General features: G+C 39.5%; 1 protein-coding gene across 1 annotated transcript; it reads left to right on the top strand.

Moving 5' to 3' along the window:
* Positions 1 to 1,160: 1,160 nt before the first annotated feature.
* On the top strand, positions 1,161 to 22,628 carry LOC307007022 (splicing factor U2AF 65 kDa subunit-like). Its single transcript, XM_079628605.1, is given in 13 exon segments — positions 1,161 to 1,533; positions 1,731 to 1,834; positions 4,631 to 4,782; positions 5,007 to 5,123; positions 11,816 to 11,954; positions 12,137 to 12,216; positions 14,030 to 14,051; positions 14,054 to 14,095; positions 14,098 to 14,120; positions 17,226 to 17,348; positions 19,140 to 19,226; positions 19,391 to 19,633; positions 21,436 to 22,628. Coding segments are annotated over 13 exon segments (1,578 nt in total). The 5' UTR covers positions 1,161 to 1,219; the 3' UTR covers positions 21,568 to 22,628.

The raw sequence follows: 22,628 nt of genomic DNA on the forward strand, positions 1-22,628 counted from the left end.
AAATTCTGTCATTATTGCGCTCCCTCACGCTGTTCGAACCCGAATGAAGAAGATGTTGTAAAGAATGTCCCGTCTGCTGTGATGTCGTTGATCTATATAGCCTCTGGTATCTGAGAGTCGCCAACGAGTTTTTACGACAGTGTTGTCAAATATCTATTCCGAAGTTGTAGGGGGAGCTCTATAGAGAAACAGCGCAAAAAGCAAGAATACAGCGAAGAAATTGCCAAAACTGCATAGTGCCGCTTTAAACAGGAATTAAAACAGGACATATTATGCCCTTTAACAAAGTCTTGATTTAGTTTTTAGGTTGTACTAGAATAGGTTTTCATGCTTGAACGTTCAAAAACACATTATTTTTCATATATTTGACATTGTTGCAGCTCCTCTCTTTCCAGTCTGTCAGTAACGCTCAGGACTGTGTCTTAAATCGCCCCCTAAACCCTCATTCACTATTCCCTACATTACTCCACTAATGTAGTCCACTTGAAGGAGTGAAGGAAAACGAGTGCTGGAAGAGTTGCTGCTTTTGCATAGTTTGTGCTTGCTTTTTAATAATAATTTGAAACTTAGCAAACTGGCAGCTCCAGTAGTAATGAAAATATTTATCTTGAACTCTGTCATGGAAATTAGCATGTATAAACCTTAATTAAACAATTTACCTAATAAATACCTGTATGATTTTACGCTGTACCCACATTGGACCAGCGGTTTGGAAAATGGATGGATGTATGATTCAGTTGCGGGCGCCATCTTCTGGTCAGACGCGGGAATTTATTTGACACGACCCTCACAGTGCATTATGGGTATTCAATAGCTGTTGAGTGTACAGTTGTACACTCGTTGCGGTGCATTTTGGGATTGAATGAGTGTGGTAACATCCACTAACAAATGGCGGTCCCCTTAAACATTGCCCTATTTGAGGTTATAGGTGGCGATTTCGGACACAGCCCCAGTTTAGTTCCTGTCTCTATGAAGCCCCTCCTACTGAAAAGCACACTGTGCTCTGATTGGTCGGCTGGATCAGTGTGTTGTGAATTGGTCAAACACTTTGAGTGTGTTTGGGAAATTCCCCGTCTCTTACCATAACTGCTAGTTTCAACACACTACTAACTAACTCAAGCAGGTCCCGCCCCTTTATTTAGCATATGCCTTGGGCGGAAATTATTTAAATGAGGAATATTGTGACGTGTTCGTTCCTGGATGAAAACTCAAGACTACAATGGAGGCGTTTCAGGGAGTTCGGAAACAGTGCACCTCTGGGTTCTGCTTAGAAATTAAACAGAAATATTTTGGATTACAGTATATTTTCACTTTTAAAGACATGATATTTCCATTAATATGTAACATTATTCATGCAGAGAGAGACAGGGAGAGGCATAAGAGGAGGAGTCGCAGTAGCTCTCCCAGTCGCAGCAAGAAACGGTGCAGCTGGAGCAAAGACCGAAGCAGTCGCAGCCGAGGGAAGAGCAGTCGCAGTCGAGACCGGAAGAGCCGGGACCACAGGAGCAACTCACGGGATCAGAAGAAGCACAGGTGCCACTCAACACCGGCCTGACACTGTCCATCAGAACCAACACAAGACTTGTTTATTCTTGCACCCTTATTGTTTCTGTTGTCTGTAAAACTATAAAAGCAGTGTTGTCTTCTAAGTCGACATCACAACATAGTTGGCAGAGTTGATTAAGTTTGCCGCATCTTCCCCATCTACTCTGATTTTTTTTTTCTCTCAGCTATTCTCCACGTCGAACAAGGAAGAAAAAGATGTGCAAGTATTGGGATGTTCCCCCTTCAGGCTTTGAGCACATCACTCCAATGCAGTACAAAGCCATGCAAGGTGCGGCATGAGTTATCAAAGATCACAATAACAGTAAATGCCATGATCACCGTTCCCTATGCACTTCTGATGTTGCACACACACAGAGGAAACAAAATGCAGCAAAATTTGTGGAGAAAGATATTTACTATTGCAGCTTGAACATAAAATACCTCAGTTAAAATAGAGATTGATAAGGGATGATTTTGCTTAGGTGGCCATAAAATGTATCATGATAACAGTTGGTCAATTGATTGATATAATGGTTTATGTATTAAAGATGTATTCAGTATTTTTATTTCTTTTTTTTACTTATACTGACACCTTACAGAGTGGATGCTATGGAAGCCTCTTTTCTGCCAGGGAATAAAAAAAATTAGACTTTTTAATCTCTCAATTCTGATATAATTTCTGCTATTGGACCCTATCTTGCACAGCGGACTTTTCCCTCCACAGACGCACGTCGGTAAATTAGGGAATGAAATTAGACAGCGAAAAGAGGAGGCGTGTTCCCGCGTAAACGTTCCCTGGTGCTATTTTGCAGTTTCAGAAAACAACTCCGCCACTGACCAGGAAAGACCCAGTCTAAAGTCAGTGGTGCGTTGCGCTTTAGTCATATGCTATTTTAAGGGCGCATGCTTGGCCATTATGTAGCGTGTGAACGCGCATACACTTTGATTCTCTACTCTAAACAGACGCGGCAGTTTTCATTTTTGCAAATCATACATTATTACAAGGAAAAATATTAACACACGAGGGAAATCATTGTTGTGTCCATGAAGATAGGCATAAAAATAGGCATAAATCTAGATTACACATTTACCCAAATTATTATACGGCTGTTTAACCGAAGCTTTGAGTGAGTTTCTCCCATCATCCCCAATGTCACTTCTCTGTGTTTTACGGCGCTGACGAGAACGTCGGTCTCCTCGGCTGTGAATCGCTCCTGGCGTTCGCCTGGCAAACCCGCCATTATAATAGCAATCCGCCATGGAACAAGTGCGCCGGCTCTTAAAGGGAATGTGAGAGGACGCTCTGATTGGTTTATGATTGGTTTATTTCACGTTACGCCCAAACCACACCTATGAATAAAGCTACTTCGGACCAACACATTTTAGATTTGCGTCGGGCGCAAGAGTAATTTATCCTGCCGGTATAATAGCAACAGTGGCCGGGATCCGCCCACAAAGTTACTTGCGTTTCACATTTTATACTCGCGTTTCACATTTTATACTCGCGTTTCACGTTTTATACTTGCGTTTCAGATTGTTAAAATAGGGCCCTATATCTCACTGGCCAATTTATTAGGAACACCTGTTCAACTACTTGTTAATGTCTTGTCTTGTCTACCCCATTGTCATATTGTATGTATGTTTGTGTATGGACAGGTTGATGGCTAATTTCACTGGTACTTGTGACTAAGTGACAATAAAGGCTACTACTACTAATGCAAATTTCGAATCAGCCAATCACATGCGGCAACTCAAAGCATTTAGGCACATATACATCATCAATAAGATCTGCTGAAGTTCAAATTGAGCATCAGAATGAGGAAGAAATGTGATTTAAGTGACTTTAAATGTGTCATGGTTGTTGGTGTTGCTGGTCTTCAGAAACTGATGATCTACTGAGATTCCCACACACAACCTCTCTAGGGTTTACAGAGATTGGTCAGAAAAAGAGTAAATATCCAGTGAGCGTTAGTTCTGTGGGAGAAAATGGCTTGTTGTTGCCGGAGGTCAGAGGAGAATGACCATATTCAGCTGATAGAAAGACAACAGTAACTCAAATAACCCCTCGTCTCAAACCGAGGTCTACAGAAGAGCATCTCTGAACACACAACATATCAAACCTTGAAGCAGAAGAGCTACAGCAGCAGAAAACACACCGGTGACACTCCTGTCAGATAAGAACAAGAAACTGAGGCTACAATTCACACTAGCTCACCAAAACTGGACAGTATAAGACTGTAACAACATTCTGCCATCCTGCCTTGTATCAGCGGTTCAGGCTGCTGGTGGTGTAATGGTGTGAGGGATATCTTTTTGCTTTCCTGAGTATTGTGGTTGTCCATCTCCATCCCTTTATGACCAGTCTATCATCTTCTGAAGGCCCTTCCAGCAGGAAAGCACACCGTACCATTTCACAAAGCTCAAATCATCTCAAACTGGTTTCTTGAACTTGACAATTAGTTCACTGTGCTAAAATGGCCGCCTCACAATTGTGAGAAAAAAAAGTCAGAATTGTGAGATACAAAGTCTCAATTACTCTTTTAATATATTTTTATGACCTGGCGGCAGAAACAAGCTTCCACTGGATGCAGGGTATAATTTTGAGTTTAAAAAAAAAGTATGTAAAACATTATAAAACTCATGCTTAGATTAAGCCAGGATTAGGCCTTAGTTAAATCGGGGCATTCAAGTAGGTTTTATAAACATGCCTTAGAAAAAAACATTATTGCTGTGCATCTTGAGACAAACCAATGGCACTGACATATTTTAAGATATAGCAGTGCAAATTGCTTTCAGTCAAAACAGCTCAAACGTGCATTTTAGTCTGGGACTAGTTTAAGTCTTGTCTGTGAAACCGGCCATACATGTTGAGATGTGCCACATTAAATCTGTTGTAAAAGAGTTGATAGACTAAGAGTTTTTGTTGTAGTTATTATTTTGTGAGAAACACTCAACTCTCATCCATTTAACATTTGAAAGGAATTTAAAAAAAAAAATGTTGGTGTTTTACAGCACACCATGTTTTCAAGTGAAATAATTCGATATTTGTGTGACCTGTGCTTTAATTGGTTGTGTTGTAATGTAGCTGCTGGGCAGATCCCCAGCATTGCTCTGCTGGCTACATGCACTAATGCTGGTTTGGCAGTCGCACCCACACAAGTGCCCGCCGTTGGCAGCCAGATGACCAGGCAAGCACGACGCCTGTATGTTGGCAACATCCCGTTTGGCATCACTGAGGTAAGTGTCCCAGAATAGTGTCCCTCAAAACATTTTGTTTGTACGGTTCAGTTCTCATCCTCTTGTGCAGTGATGAATCAGCCATTTCATTTGAAAGTTACAGATGAAAAGTTAATTCTAGAAATGAGAGTTAAAGTTTGTTTTGATGTTGTGTCCTCTATGTACTTTTTTTTTAAAGAAAGCCATTTCTCTGGGAACGTCCTGCTAATGTTTTTGTCTCTCAGGAGTCCATGGCTGAATTCTTCAATACCCAGATGAGACTTGCAGGACTGTCTCAAGCTCCCAGCAATCCTGTGCTCGCAGTGCAGATAAACCAGGACAAGAACTTTGCTTTCTTAGAGGTGAGACAATATAGATGTCACTCAGTTAAGTAGTCTGACAGAAATAGACTGCATCCGTTTAAATTATAAAGAATATAGGAATATATTTGTAAAGACAATAATAATGGTGGAGTGTTAATATTAGTGAAGTCACTTGAAATTCGAACGTAATTTGGTCCATAGGAGTCAATTCAAAGTTTTAATTAAAAGTCTTGTTTCCATCCATTGTAGTTTTGCTTAGCAAGCAAACAAATGTAATCTATAGGCCTAATGCCATAAAAATATATTTCCATATTGTTGTTCTAGGCATTTCAATATTGTGCGATTTTCAAACACATGATGACATCGGAAGACAACCAAAGCTTTACGAAATCTGCTGAAATGACGTTCAAAGCGCCAATGAGGGTGTGCTCACACTTGGCAGGTTTGGTTTGATGAAAACAAACTCTGGTGTGATTGCTTTGTCAGTGCGGTTCAAATGTGAACGCTGCTATCCGAACAAGCGGACCAAGACCCAACTTTTCAGAGTGTCTCAGTCCACTTCCAAACAATCTCTGGTGCGGTTCGACTGAAATATGAATGTAACATTGACCAAAGACATCTAAATGAACCAAAAACTAAATGTGATTTCACGATGCGACTCTAAAAAGGACAGAATGCTTCAATCTAAAATACTTAAAATGGATGTATTAGAAGTTTCTGTGCAAAATGTATTTTTGAAATAGTTCAGTTTATCACTTCTGGATCTCAATCTGTAGAATTATAGGGCTACAATCTTTACTAAAGTTACACATCAATCATAATCAGAGCTTTGGACTATTAATGAGATCAGTGAATCAGGTGATTATATGATGATTACGTCGTTATCAAAACTTAACCATCATGACCTGATCTTATTTTCTCTTGCATTGCTTTATAAATACAAAGTTGCAGCAGCCAAGAGAAAATCTAATGTTAAAAAGTCAAGGGTCAAGAGCCAAACTAAAGCAAACACTCATCACCATAATGGTGACTAACAAAAACATTCAATAAAACATCAACATCTAAACCTCTATTAATTCTCAATAACAACGTTCATAGATGTATGAAATGAAGTCAAACTGGTTTATAATTGTTAAGTATATATCACATTATGAGTGGCAAAGCCATGTTAAATAGTATACACAGTGACGTCGTTGTGCGTGCCTGCGTGCACTGTATGTTATGAGCATGCGCAAAATAAACTGTTCTGTGGTAGAGAGTTCCCAGAGAAAGAAATGATGGTTGTCGTTCTGATTTTTCTCCCGTGAATAAGTTAATCATTTTGGTGACTGTGACACGCGAAAGACTGCTGCAGAAATGTCTAACGCAACAGGTTATGGGCCCAGTCATTTAGGCCAAAGGTGGTTCCGACTTTTATTCGACGGTGACGAGAAAAATTACGAACTCTGGGAAACGAGATTCCTCGCACACATGGAGTTGCGTGGCCTCAGAGAAGTTATTTTGGAGGACCCGCAGATAGACGCAGGAGACGAAGGAGCTCTCGCGGAAGATGAGGCAAAGAACGGAGAGGCATATGCAGAGCTAGTGCAATGCCTAGATAACAAGAGTTTGTCGTTGATAATGAGGGACGCGAAACGTGATGGAAGAAGAGCACTGGAAATTCTTCGCAAACACTACGCCGGAAAAGACAAACCCCGCGTTGTGAGTTTGTATTGTGAACTTTCCTCACTCCATAAGGCTAGCAATGAAACGGTAACTGACTATATTATTCGAGCAGAGACTATATTTACGTCATTGAGAAGAGCAGACGAGCATATTAGTGATGGACTTCAGATAGCCATGGTAGTAAAGGGGCTACCTGATTCATACAAGCCATTTGTCGTGCACATCACTCAGACTAATGACGTTGTAACGTTCGGCGAGTTTAAAACAAAACTGCGAAGTTACGAGAGTACTGAAAAATACGGGAAAAGTGACGTGAATGTAGAAGACGACAACGTGATGAAGACTAGCGGGACAACGAGGTCACGTGGAAGAGGGAGAGGAAAGAAAATGGATATGACTGATGTCGAGTGTTACACCTGCGGTAAAAAGGGACATATGGCCAGGACATGTCCCGACGAATCTCAGGCGAGAAGAGATGATCGAAAATGGGACACACCACAGCGAGGAAAGGGACGCGGTCGAGGACGAGGCCGTGACTACGTGAAGAAAGCAGATGGAGAGACAGAGGCAGAGCCTACATCTTTCTGTTTCTTCAAGATGAGTGACTGTCCCATTCAAAGAGGAAACAAGATGGGTCTCATGGTCGACTGCGGCGCTACAACACACATGATCAACGACGCCACAAAGTTCAAAACAGTTGACAAGAGCTTCAGGCCCGAGGATCACATGATCGAGCTTGCCGACGGAACCAAGGTGAGCGGGATGGCGAAGATGAGGGGTGACGCCGAAGTCTACTTGCTGGACAGCGAGGGACGGCAAGTGAAAACGAGGCTAAAGCAAGCACTATACATCCCATCGTTTCCACAAAACATTTTTTCAGTCAAATCAGCTACAGCTAACGGAGCCGAGATGCACTTCAAGGACGGTGATAATTGGCTGATTCACGAGAACGGTACCAAATTCAAAATGGACGTGTATGGTAGGCTGTATTATCTTAACACTGTAGAAAATGAAAATGTTGATGATGTGTATAGTTGTCATGACATTCAAACGTGGCATAGGATACTTGGTCATTGTAATTTTGATGATGTTGCAAAATTAGAAAAGGTAGTTAAGGGAATGACGATAAAAGGGAAAAATGACAAGTCCAATCAAAACTGTGAAATATGCACACAGGGCAAATTTACACAAAGTAGAAACAGACAGGCAGACGCTAAAGCTACAACCGTACTAGAGCTAGTACACACAGACCTATGCGGCCCTATAGAACCAGCAGATAAAGATGGATACAGGTATGCAATAGCATTTACTGATGATTACAGTGGGATGATTTTTTCATACTTTATCAAAGCAAAGAGTGACACGACAAAAGCTACAGAAAAATTCATAGCAGACGTAGCTCCATATGGAAAGATAAAGTGTATAAGATCTGATAACGGTACAGAATTTACCGGGCAGGAATTCCAGTCCCTAATTAGGAGTAACGGGATAAGGCACGAGACCAGTGCACCCTACTTCCCTCATCAGAACTGAACTGCCGAAAGAGGTTGGAGAACCTTATTTGAGATGTCACGATGCATGCTATTGGAGAGTAACCTCCCAAAGCAATTATGGACATATGCTGTACAGACAGCCGCCCAAATCCGCAACAGGTGTTACAGTAAGCGGCTAGAGCAGACACCTTTCCGTGTTTTCACAGGAAAAACACCTAACTTATCTAACATGAAGATATTTGGCTCTGAATGCTACGTATATAAGCAGGATAAGAAGAAACTGGATTCTAGATGTGAAAAGGGGATCTTTGTAGGCTATGATAAATATAGTCCAGCATATAATGTGTACTATCCTGAGACAGGAAAAGTTCTAAAACATAGGCTGGTAAAATTCATCACCAAAGGTAGCGCAGATAGCCAGACTCAAACAGATTGCGACATGGGGGACGGCATTGAGAGTTATGGAGATACATCACCAAAGGTAGTCAGTCAAGGTCATGGACAGCCTAAGGAAAGTAAAGAGTCCAGTACTGAGGAAGGTCCGACCCAGACAGATAGTACTCAGAGTGAACAGGGCCAGGAAGAAAGAAGGTATCCTACAAGACAGAGAAAAGCTCCAGAATACCTTAATGAGTACCAGTGTAAAGCTGAGTGTAATAATGATAAAGCTGAAAATGTTGATTTTTTTTACAGAGTGGCTTATGATGTACCTAAAACATTTAGAGATGCTATGGACTCTAAGAAGTCAAAAATGTGGACTGATGCGATGAAAGAGGAGATTAACTCTCTGATAGAGAATGAGACTTTCACTCTGACGCCACTACCAAGAGGTAAACAAGCAGTGGGAGGTCGCTGGGTATATGCAGTGAAAGAGAGCCCAGATGGATCTGAGACTTGTAAAGCCAGATATGTTGCAAAGGGGTATGGTCAAGTGGAAGGGATTGACTATAAAGAGACCTTTTCACCGACAGCCAACATGACCTCTGTCCGAGCATTAATGCAGGTGGCTGTACAGGAGGATCTTACCCTACACCAAATGGATGTAAAGACTGCTTACCTCCATGCTCCGATGGACTGTGAGGTATATATGGAGCAGCCGGAAGGTTTTGAGACGAAATCAAAAACAGGAGAACACTTAGTGTGTAAACTCAATAAGTCAATATATGGTTTAAAACAGTCCGGGCGTAACTGGAACATGTTACTGCATGATCACCTTACAGAGAATGGTTTTGTACAAAATTATGCTGATCATTGTGTCTACAGCAGAGAATCTGAGAACGAGAAAGTGATTTTGTTAGTATGGGTAGATGACTTAATCATAGCAGCGAGCAACAACACCTTACTCAGTGATGTAAAAGAAATGTTGAAGAGAAGGTTTAAGATGAAAGATATGGGTTCACTTAAATACTTCCTAGGTATTGATTTTATACAGAGTGAGGGAGAGATCAAAATGACCCAAAAGAGACACATAGAGAAGATGTTAGCAAAATTTGGAATGTCCGAATGCAAACCGAGATCCACCCCATGTGAGCTAAAGTTAAACTTTGACAGTGAGGGTGAAGTCATTGACTCAACAGGATATAGAGAGATAGTAGGTAGTTTGATATACATTATGACATGTACTCGACCTGACCTGAGCTGGGTTGTTAGTAAACTATCACAACACCTAGCAGAACCAAAGCAACAGCATTGGGCTACAGCAAAACACCTACTGAGGTACTTAAAGGGTACTATAGATCAAGAACTACACTACCGGAAATGTGAGGAAAACCTACAGCTTGAGGGATACAGTGATGCTGATTGGGCAGCCGATAAAAATGATAGGAGGAGCACAACTGGATATTGTTTCAGCTTAACTGAAAATGGTCCAGTCATATCGTGGAAGAGTAGGAAACAGCCAACGGTGGCATTATCCACCTGTGAAGCCGAGTATATGGCACTAGCAGCCATTACTCAAGAGAGTATGTATCTTGTACAACTACTTAAAGGAACTGATAGTAGTAACCAGCATGTACCAGTCAAGATATATGAGGACAACCAGGGGGCGATAGCTTTGTCTAAGAACCCAGTATGCAGACAGAGAAGTAAACACGTAGATATTAAATATCACTTTGTACGGTCTGCACACACAGAAGGGAAAATATCTATAGAATACTGCCCTACTGCAAACATGGTAGCTGATGTCCTTACCAAGCCAGTGACAAAGGCTAAGTTTGAAAACTTCAAGGGGTATTTGTTTGGAAAATAAATAATGTGAACTGGCAGATGTAAAGAGAAAAGAGAAAAAAAAAAAAAAAGAAGAAGAAATTTTTGTTTTGAGATTACTGCCAGTATACCAAATGTTTTATTTTGGAGTTATGTATTGTTTGTTTTTGTTTTGCCACTATAGAAAGATATAAACATGTCTTTGAGTGGGAGTGTTAAGTATATATCACAATATGAGTGGCAAAGCCATGTTAAATAGTATACACAGTGACGTCGTTGTGCGTGCCTGCGTGCACTGTATGTTATGAGCATGCGCAAAATAAACTGTTCTGTGGTAGAGAGTTCCCAGAGAAAGAAATGATGGTTGTCGTTCTGATTTTTCTCCCGTGAAAAAGTTAATCATTTTGGTGACTGTGACACGCGAAAGACTGCTGCAGAAATGTCTAACGCAACAATAATAAGTGTTTAATCTCTTCTCTTTTTTTCTGTTCTTGTTGTTTCCTTTTCCTCAGTGATTATGCTTGTTGACAGCAGGTGTTCATCATTAATGCTCAATCATCACTCAATTAATCACTTAATTATCTCATCAACTCCAACACTTCTTCGGTGTATTTTAACCCTGTAGTGTGGACACATATGAGCACTGAACAGTGTTGATTTAACACTGGGGATTTTGCTGTGTATGTGTCTTTCTTGTCATTTATAAATTATCCCCACCTTCACATCTGTCGCATAATTTGAATTTTTGTTTTACCTTTGACGTTCAAATAAACCATACATCTCACACATTTCAACAGGGCATTTTGCTTCTTTTTTTTCTTTCTTTTTCTTCTTCTTAAATAATCAATCTTCAACAAGATAAGGGCAGATCCTGGCACCCCTGTTTTTCTCTCTTAATAGACGATGTTGCTATGTTGACTTCTACAGTTCGGTACAGGCGTCAGAAGCGCATCTCCTTCATTTGTATAAAAGAAGAATTCCTGCCACTGTTTTGACTCTTTTGCACAATTTATAAGCTCTTCACAAGTTGTCAGCTGGTAAAAATACCATCAAATATACACACATACAACAAGCATGTTTAGCTCTGCACTCAGTATTGTCGTTAAGTATACGTCATAAAATCTTTTTTTTGTTTTTTACCTTTACGTTCAGTGTTAAAAATCATGATGTGAACTCTAAGTGAACCAAGACTAAATGTATCATTTTCTTTTTTGGTCCGGACTAAAAGAACCAAGAGAACCGAACCACAAGTGTGAACACAGCACACCCTGAGAGACGTTTTGGTGATTTGGTGATGCACATTTCCAATAATGATACTGGGCTACTCGGAGCTACTCCTGACTGAAGCAGGCTGTCTATCTTCCCCAGTTTCGATCAGTGGATGAAACCACTCAGGCCATGGCATTTGATGGCATTATCTTTCAAGGACAGTCGCTGAAGATCAGACGTCCACACGACTACCGCCCTCTTCCCGGCATCTCTGAGCAGCCCGCTTTTCATGTTCCAGGTCAAGACTTTTGCCATGTTTTACCTTTTCATGTGTTTTAGATCAGCAGACTATTAAACATTGTAGTTTTGAATTCTTATTTTGAAGATATAGAAAACTGGCTTAAACACAACCATTTTTTTATGTTGCCATGTTTATTTATATTTTCCAGGGCATTACAATCCTGTTGTCCTTGTTTTTAGGTGTTGTTTCCACAGTTGTACCAGACTCCCCTCATAAACTCTTCATTGGAGGTCTACCAAATTATCTCAATGATGATCAGGTACACTTTAACCTTGCTTCTCCATCAATGAATCAGTTATTAGGACCTAAGGTCAGTTGGTTGTGTACACTAGCAAAGAGTATCCCATTTTCTTATTGCCCATTCAAAATTGTGTTTGTCAGAATATATCCAATTTTTATGTGTGGAAACAGTACATATTACTTTATTGACAAACAGAAAGTCTGTAGCTGAAACCCCTTTAGTGTAACAGCATCAGCCATGACACTTTTAATCTAACTGGAAGATCATTTTTTCATTTTATAATATTAAGGCCACATTGAAAGAGTGAAATGGATACATGTTGACATTTAGGCTATGTTCACACTGCAAGCAAATGTGCCCATTTTTAATTTTCTGCTCAAATTCATTCCAAATTACAGACTATATTTAAAATAGTTTTATAGACTATACTAAAATAGACTATATATATATATATATATATATATAATCATAGGCCAAATTATTCCAAGGTTATAATGATTTTTGGCCAACCTACATTCACTTTGGCCCATGTTATTTTTGTTTAATAAAAATAAAACTATTAAATGTGGTTAACTGAAATAAAGCTTAAAATAATATATAAATATAAAACTTAACCAAAACCTTACATTAAAACCAAACTTAAACGAAAATTAGAAAGGCAACTGCCATGGCAACTTAAAATCCTAAAATTACTAAAATGGAAACTGGTATGACAAAAACACAGAATAAAATAAATTAAAACTTAACTAAAATGAAACCTGAAAATATAAAAGTAAAATCTAATTCAAAATATTAATAAATACTATATAATATTATAAAATAACACTGAAATAGCATTGTTTTACTGTCACTAAAGTGGCCCTGTAAACTCTGTACTTGCGGCTAAATTTTAGTAATTTTATGTGTCATAGTCATTGATGTGTTTGATTATTTGACCCAATCTTCTGACCGATGAAAAGAGCAATTGTTGGTGCAAGGAATATTCCAGTGTTCCCCAACCAGTGTGCCAAATTTCACCTTTTTACCATTCATTTTAATGGCTGACAATGCAGAAAAATGCTCACAAAATAAGAATATAAGGTACTATACGGTTATCCGGACCACACGATGGCCTACCCCTAACCCCGCCCCTAAACCTACCCGTCACTGGGGTTAAGACCAATCATACGATGGCCTACCCCTAACCCCGCCCCTAAATCTACCCGTCACTGGGGTTAAGACCAATCATACGATGGCCTACCCCTAACCCCGACCCTAAACCTACCCCTCACTGGGGTTAAGACCAATCAGGCATGACTATACGGACTATACGGGACTAAAAGACACATGTGTGGTCCGGATAACCGTATAGTTCCGAATATAATAAATAAATACGGTACAATAAGTGCCTCCACAAATGTAATATTTAACTTATAATATGCTATGATTATCCAAAAACAGATCTGTGTCACATGAGAGGGATTTGGTCCACATTCAGCTGCAGTGTGAATATAGCTGATTAGACTTTTGATAGGACCCGTAATTGCAGCAAATTTGCAGTTATATGTGCAGGTGAAGATGGAGTAAAGATAGAAGTCACACTCCATATTTCATAAGTGAGCTGCAGAAGTTTGTTGTTTCTATTGCAGACACAACCGAGGGGGTTTGGGTAATGGTGCACCTCATTGATCTAGTTGGATTTTAGCTAACTAACTAATTTAATCAATTGGAGCTGAATGTACCCTGGTATTTATTTCATTCATATTCTCATATATTTTCTTTCTTGCAGTCACTGTTACTGCTTTGAAACTCACAGCTCTTTCATTTTTTGTTCCCCCACTTTGTCCCCCAGCTAGGGGCCCGTAAGATCGTTAAGTCTGCGCTCATAATTTGTTCAGTAGTTCTGATCTACTGCTGCCATGCCAACATGTAACACAAGGCAAGTAAGACATTCAGTTCCTCACACGGATTCTCCTGTCAGCAGGGACCCTCCCCTCGCTGTCCTCTCTCTTCCTTCACTCTCTCGGAGCGCGAACATCACTAAAGGGTCTTTGGGTAACTGGGTTGGGCTTTTGGAGGGCTGTGAATGTGAAATGTTTGGAAAGGTTGAAGCACTCTGCATTGTGCATATAAAACAAATGGGGAAGTGACTCACATTGATGTTAGACCACTTCATGTCTACTGTAGGGCTCATTTTGACTGGTCTGAATGATTTGAAATTTGGAAAAGAAAACTTTTCAGAAGCTTTGATTGTTAAAAAGTGTTTTTATCATTGCATGCTAAGAAAGGACCTTTCTTTATGCACCTTTCTTACATTATTTTAAAGTGTCCCTATTATGCTTTTTATTATTGTCTTTCAAAAGAAAGAACCGAATCTGAACCGCCTGAAACAAGTCGTCAGTAATTCCAGGATTACTTCCTGCTCGAAGGTTTGTACCAAATTTGCATAATGGTCTTCATTGGCTGCCCATGAACTGACCCTCAAATACTGTAGTTGTAGCTGAGCCCTGGAAGAGTTTGGTTCATGTTAACGACATGTCGAGAAGACGCTGTTTTCTGCGCTGCAAAAGCAAATCCACTTTTCATGCACTTCCAAAGGATCAGGACTCGCGCTCAAATTGATACGGTAAAACCGACGCCATTTTTGCTGTTCATTTCACTGTGTATCAAGTGCTGAGGAAGATCCGGAGCTGAAATTCAGATATGCTAATGGACGTTTGGTTTCCGACACATGCTATAAGCGTAGACCAATCACAACAGACTGGGCCATCTGACCAATCAGAGCAGAGTAGATCAATCAGAGAAGACTGGACCATATAACCAATCAGAGCAGAGTAGACCAATCACAACAGACTGAGTCATCTGACCAATCAGAGCAGAGTAGACCAATCAGAGAAGACTGGGCCATATGACCAATTGGAGGAGAGTAGACCAATCACAACAGACTGGGTCATCTGACCAATCAGAGAAGAGTAGACCAATCAGAGAAGACTGGGTCATCTGACCAATTGGAGGAGAGTAGACCAACCACAACAGACTGGACCATCTGACCAATCAGAGCAGAGTAGACCAATTACAACAGACTGGGTCATCTGTGATCACTTGGAATCAGCTGTGGAGTTGATGTATTATTATTTTTTAAAATCCCTTTAATAATTTGTTTATTGCAGCATCCTAATGTATATAGGTGTGTTTGGGTTGTTAAAATTTTTTTTAATTCATATATCATAGAGTTGTTTGTTGTGGGGGTGATTAGGCGAGATCTGTGGCGAAGTAACAATCATACTGCATTGTGGGACATATAGTTACCTTAGTGTACATAATTATGAAGTAGACTCGCTCCCTCGGTCAAAATCGAGGGAACGAGGGTCTATCCATATAAACTTCCCTCGTCCACTTCACGAAGTGGAACACACTTCAAAATGGCGGCAGGGATTTCCCCGAGGGGAAGTGCTTAGGGAAGTTTGCAAGTCTGTGTCTAAAAGTGGACTGGAACGCAGCATGGGTTATCTGACCAATCAGAGCAGAGTAGACCAATCACAATTTCAGACACTGTGAAAAAGGTGGTGATGCTGCAATGTATATTATGAGAAAATTATTATATATATATTTTTTTTTTTTTTTTGCCTTGGATGCATGTAAATCTGACCTCCAAAACAAAATTAGGAATCTTTAAAATAGCATAATAGTGGCACTTTTGTATGTGACTGCTTTAAGAAATTGTGCTTTTTGTCATAGTCTAAACCAGGAGGGGGCAGTTTTAAGGGGCGCTTACACTAGGCTTTGAGCATGTGAAACAGCATGTCACACTCGTTTTACATTTTTTAAATCCCGGTGACATGTCATTCTTCTATTGGTCGCACGACTTCATGTGTTACAAATTCGAGTTCACCCAGCTTTGGAATGAATCAAAATGCAAAACCATCACATGAATTTGTTTCTTGTGTTCCACATTTGCCTTTGTATGAATGGAAGTCACTGGAACAAAAAGTGTAGTGGAACCGCCCCTTGAGACTCAGAAACACAACTCTACTTGCATTGAATTAACTTTTGGCACAAATCACAGTGATGCTAATTATTGCAAAATTGAGAAGGGCAGAAGTGAAGACCATTACAATCGTACCCTTCTGCATTTAGAAAAAGAAGGGAACATCAAGATAATAATGCTTTCTTGTGTTACGAACATGTATCGTGGTGTGTCGATGTATTGCAGGAATAGAGCGCAACAGCTTACCTTTTCAGTGGCCTTGGTTTCAGAAGTATATTTTCTATTAATTTAGTTTGTTATAGTTAATTGCTTTATGCGCAGTAGAAAATCAATACTTCACATGGGTTATTTTAGTAGCATGGAAAACAAGACGGTTATTCAAACTAAGAATGGATTATATACAGAAGCGAGCAAAGAACGTGTCCCATCATTGACACCACGACTTCAGTCACGCACTAGTCCTGTTATAAAACTCCCGTTTTAATCACTGAAGCTATCAAAATTAATCACTTACTTACCTTGTATCTGCACTTTGTTGTTTATGTTGAGAGTATTCACGAGAGTGCAGAATTCAGTGCACTAAACAAAACTCACTAATCTGAATAATACCTCTGATTGGCCGTTGCATTCATAAACTCAACAGAAACGTGTGTGTGATTGGTTATAACGCGACAGCTGTAATAGATTTAGTTTAATTGTGTAAGGGCATTCTCTTGGCCCAAGCCTCTGACCCTGATTACATGATTACTTTGAAACCTAAAAGTCAGTATACAAAAGTATAAGACTGTATAAAGAAGGTCTTTATGAGGGAATGAAGTTCAACCCATGAAGCATTTTGACTCATGTAATCATACAGTTTTATCCATTTTTGTTTGAAAAATCTCTATTTGTCTTTGGAGACGGTGATTGAGATTTTAACTCCCAGAAGCCACTGTTGCGCTCTATTGGACCTGCCATCTTGTACACCCTCATCTTGGGTTCACTGGACAGGATTGGGTAGGATTTGAGCTTTCAGCTGCTGTTGTGTTCACATACCTGTGCGTCCTCGACTGTTGTGCAGGTTAAAGAGCTCCTGACATCATTTGGTCCTCTCAAAGCCTTCAACCTTGTGAAAGACAGTGCCACATCACTGTCCAAAGGCTATGCTTTCTGTGAATATGTGGATATCAGCGCGACTGACCAGGTGAGTCAATTCAGGTTTAAGTATCAAAGGAACACATCATCTTAGTTTACATTTATCATTATTGGTTAATTCACATACAGTATATTATTGAAAAGTGAAGTCAAGATAAATCTCATAAAACAAGTATGTCAAGGACATATACAGGCTATATTTCATCCCAAATGTCAAAGACAGAAATTGCTTATTATATATCAAGGAAACAGGGACTCTACACTGATGAGCCAAAACATTATGACAAGTCACAGGTGAAGCAAATATCATTGGTCATCTCCTAACAAGGCCACATATTGAGTTCTGGGTAGATTAGATGGTAAGCAAACAATCAGTTCTTGTAATCAACATGTTGGATACAGGAGAAATGGGCAGGAATAAATATGCAAGTTAATTTGACAAGGGCAAATTTGCTATGGCAAGGCTTATGGGTTGCTCTCGGTCAGAAGTGGTGAGAATTTACCAACAGTGATCCAAGCAGGGACAAACCACAAATGTTAAATGGTAAATGGACTGCATTTATATAGCGCTTTCACAGACCCAATGGCCACCAAAGCGCTTTACATATTGCCTCGCATTAACCCATTCACACACCGACGGCGGTGTCAGCGATGCAAGGCGCCATCCAGCTCGTCGGGAGCAGCTGGGGTTAGGGGTCTTGCTCATGGATACCTCGACACTTGGTCAGGTCAATATGGTGTTTGGACACACGTCGTCAATATGGTGTTTGGCGTCCAAAGGCGATGCTTAAGGGCAACAAAGGCTATCCCGTCTGGTCTGAGCCAACAGAAGGTCTACTGTGGCACAACTCGCACATGATTTGAATGATGGTTATGGGAGGAATGTGTCACAACACAGTGCATCTGCTGCGTACGAGACTGCGTAGCTGCAAACCAATCAGAGTGCCTATGATGACCCCTGTCCGTCGCCGAAAGTGACTACAATGGGCACGCGAGCGTTCATGGTAATGGTGTTCCCTGGTGGAAGGGGCTTTTTTAGCAGGATAATGGACCCACTCAGCTTACATTGTTCAGGAATGGTTTGAGGAACATGATGAAGGGTTCAAGGTGTTGCCTTGCAGCCTCCAAGTTCCCCATACCTCAATCCGACTAACAAGTTCGATCTATAGCGGCGCCACCTCAGGTCTTGAAGGATCTGCTGCTAAATTGTTGGTGTCAGAAACCACAGGACAACTTCTGGGGTCTCGTACAGTCCATGCCTCGGCGGGTCGGTGCTGTTTTGGTAGCATGTGGAGGACCAACATCATATTAGGCAGGTTGTCGTAATGTTTTGGTTCATCTGTGTATATATATACAGATTACTGTTTACACAAAACCATTTTCACTTAAAAACGTTTTTTAGAAACTGTGTTTTGGCCGTTCGTTTACACGACAACAGCGCTTTGGGTGCCTGAAAACGCAAAGTATTGAAAATGGGTTTCAAAGTGAAGGTTTTTGAAAACGGTCTCCATCTAAACAACAAAACCGTGAATCTTTGAAGATGATGACGTCATGCACATTGCGTATTATGTGTTCAGTATATCGTTTTTTATCGCCATCTAATGGCCTGGCAGCAGAATACAGCGTTTTAGATGTTTTCGTGTATCCGCGTGAATGGGGATCGTTTTGACAATGGTGTCTGCACGCGGAAAACTCAAAGGAAAACGTCTCCGTTTTAAGCATATCGTTGCCGTGTAAACGTACCCTAAGACTATTATGTTAGGGATGGTCAATGATAGGTCAAAAAATTTCCTATTCATATTTTTGTGAGATTCACTCGTAGTGGTTCTGTTTTGTTCAGGCAGTTGCAGGATTACATGGCATGCAGCTCGGCGATAAAAAGCTCATTGTCCAGAGGGCAAGTGTGGGCGCCAAGAATGCCAATCCTGTAAGTTCCAGCCTCAACACTTCAACAGAACAGTTATCGTCAATAATGGCCAGCTGTTATGGCAAAAAATAAGACATTCACAAAGCTGTTTACTTATATGGCCAACTTCAAGCTCTCGGTTGTGTCAGAGGTCCAGTCTCGCATCATGTTTTCTCTGCATGCAGACTGCTGTTGTAGAGACCCCAGTCACGCTCCAGGTCCCGGGGCTGCAGCGGGTGCAGAACTCCGGCCTGCCCACCGAGGTGTTGTGTCTGCTGAACATGGTCATGCCGGAGGAGCTGCTGGACGACGAGGACTATGAGGAGATCCTGGAGGACATCCGTGAGGAGTGCTGCAAGTACGGCTCTGTGCGCTCTATCGAGATCCCAAGGCCAGTGGATGGTGTGGAGGTGCCAGGCTGTGGGAAGGTGATGAGTGCCTTCAAGAGTAGGGAATAAACTGAAAACAATTCCCATTCACATAATCAATAGTCCCCAACCAAACCTTTACTATGGTAGGATTTTAATAGGATTTAGGGAATAGTTCAGCTCTACAGTGAATGAAAATTCTGCCATGATTTACTTACCGTTATTTTATAAAAGAGCACATATTGGATACTTATCAAAAAACATTTAGCTTTGGAACAGCATGCAGATTAATAAATGGTGACAAAATGTACATTTTTAGCGAATTCGAATTGTAATTTTATATTTAAAAAAATTGCTGAGGCTGCATAGCCTCTGTTTGCATCATTGTAATTATTCTTAATACAGGATTTTTATTAAGTAAAACTAAAACCATTAAAAAAAAAACTTTTCTTCTTACTTTAAATAAAATAAGCATTAACTGAAATAACACAAAATAAAAAAAAAAACGTATTTACTTTAGGGTAGTTGCCACGGCAACATTTCTCATTTTCGTTTATTTGAAGTTTATGTACTAAAATAATTAAAGTTAAATCTGAAATAAAATAAAATAAAAACCATATTGACATTTAAACACCAACAAAAAACTAATAAAAAGATATAGTTCAGCTCTACAGTGAATGAAAATTCTGCCATTACTTACCGTTATTTTATAAAAGAGCACATATTGGATATTTATAAAAACTTAACAAAAACATTTAGCTTTGGATTAATAAATGGTGACAAAATGTACATTAATAGCAAATTTGAATTGTAATTTTATATTTTAAAAAATTGCTGAGGCTGCATAGCCTCTGTTTGCATCGTTGTAATTATTCTTAATACAGGATTATTATTAAGTAAAACTAAAACCATTAAAAAAAATTTTTTCTTCTTACTTACTTCTTAGCATTAACTGAAATAACACAAAATATAAAAAACGTATTTACTTTAGGGTAGTTGCCACAGCAACATTTCTCATTTTCGTTTATTTGAACTTGATGTACTAAAATAGTTAAAGCTAAATTTGAAATAAAATAAAAATTATATACATTTAAACATCAACAAAAAACTAATAAAAAGACAAAAACACAACAAAATTACTTAACATTACAAAATAAAACTTAAAATTTCTTAACATTTAAAAATATGAAAATGAAAACTACACTAAAAATTACTGTAAAACTCAGTAACTTACTGGCTTACTGGTAAATTAACTTACTGGTAAATTAACCCTCAGGTGTTTTTGAGGTCCTTGAGATGTTCTGACATGTAGTATCATAAATCATCTACTACAATTGTACTGTAAAAGCACAGCACAACTGCAAAAGCAGCTAAACAAGAGCAGCTGTTAATTTACAGTTATTTGCTGTAATTTTATTTATAGTATGTCGTCTTTATAATACCATGCACTGAATTAACTCAGGAAACTGATTGCCTTAAATTGCCATCAGTTTCCTGAGTTAATTCAATTTTATTGTCAGAAATATTTTTTTTCTAGTGCACTCAAATGAAATAAGTTCACAGTACTAATATACTCACATTATTACCAAAGTACAAATATTAGTACTGTGAACTTATTTCATTTGAGTGCACTAGAAAAAAAATATTTCTGACAATAAAATGAGTGAGGCTAAATTATTAAAACTAGCATCATCAATTTAACCCAAATCCCTGCTAGCAAACAAACCCAACAGATTATCACTGAATTGGCAACTCAAAACATTAACGAAAACTATAATATTATCTCAACAAATGCTGTTTTAATACTTCTCGATACTTATTCATACGGCTTGTCTTATAGCGGTAGTTTCTCTCTGTTGCAGATTTTCGTGGAGTACGTGTCTGCTGCTGAATGCCAGAAGGCCATGCAAGCACTGACGGGACGCAAGTTTGCTAACCGCGTGGTGGTCACCAAATACTATGATCCAGACATGTATCACAGACACGAGTTCTGAGGGCAGAGAGAGACAACGCACCATCTAAGTGTGACGATTTAATGAGCTGTATGTAGTTTTACACTTGTCATCTTCTACTTTGACTTCTCAATTACTTTTCCTTATTGAAAAGAAATAATCGATCTGAGTAGCCATGTAGAAATTACTTAGTCATGTAGTACAGCAGTGTCAAGCGATCTCTTCCATGTTAAGGGGTGTTCACACATAGTGATTTACAGTGACAAAGTGACCAGAAGTCACTCATTTTCAATGAGAATTGGTGATTTCCAAAATCAAGCGTGCATCAGGAAACGTGATGTGAAGGCATTAGAGCACATGTGATGTGTCTTGTGTGAGATAGAGGAAAGGAGCAATTTCACTCTTCTGTATACTCTCAGAAAAGGTACACCTTTGTACTTTATTTACCCCTTAAGGGGGCAGATTGGTACCTTAAAGGTACATATTAGTACATTTTGAAAGGGAAAACTGGTAGTAATTGTTTAGACGAATTGAGTGAGTTTGGTTCATACAAACAATAATGTTGTTTAAAGCTACAATATGTTAAAAAAAAATCGCCGCTAGGGGTCGCAATCCTCTTACAATAACAAAGGCGTAGGTTGATGACGCATAAGCAGAATTATGGAACTTGTCGTCAAGCTGATGGATCTAATAATGTTTATGGATGAATGAATACATTGATGTTTTTAACATGACTGGGATAAAGTAGGTTGTGATTGCTAATGAGAGAGATATTAGCACCACATGCGAGTCTCGCGGATATAAAGGACCCGCAAGTGCTGAATTAATACTCACACAGGCCAGTTTATTAGACGAATGAAGCTTGTGACGTAACGCAGCGCTGTTTCACTCGCTCTACACTATCACACTAAACTGCATATGAGTGTGTTGAAAGTTATAATGTTATTCTGTGTGTTAGTTTGTTGGCTGTATGATACTAGCAGTTAACTAGATGAACATTAGAATAACATAAAGATCATATTCTAACATTTCATCATGTGGAACTAAATAACATTGATTAGTTTTATGTACATTTGCTCACCTGTCTAATAAAGTACATGCAA

The sequence above is a fragment of the Phoxinus phoxinus genome, assembly GCF_949152265.1.
Source record: "Phoxinus phoxinus genome assembly, chromosome: 1".
Lineage (NCBI taxonomy): Eukaryota > Metazoa > Chordata > Actinopteri > Cypriniformes > Leuciscidae > Phoxinus > Phoxinus phoxinus.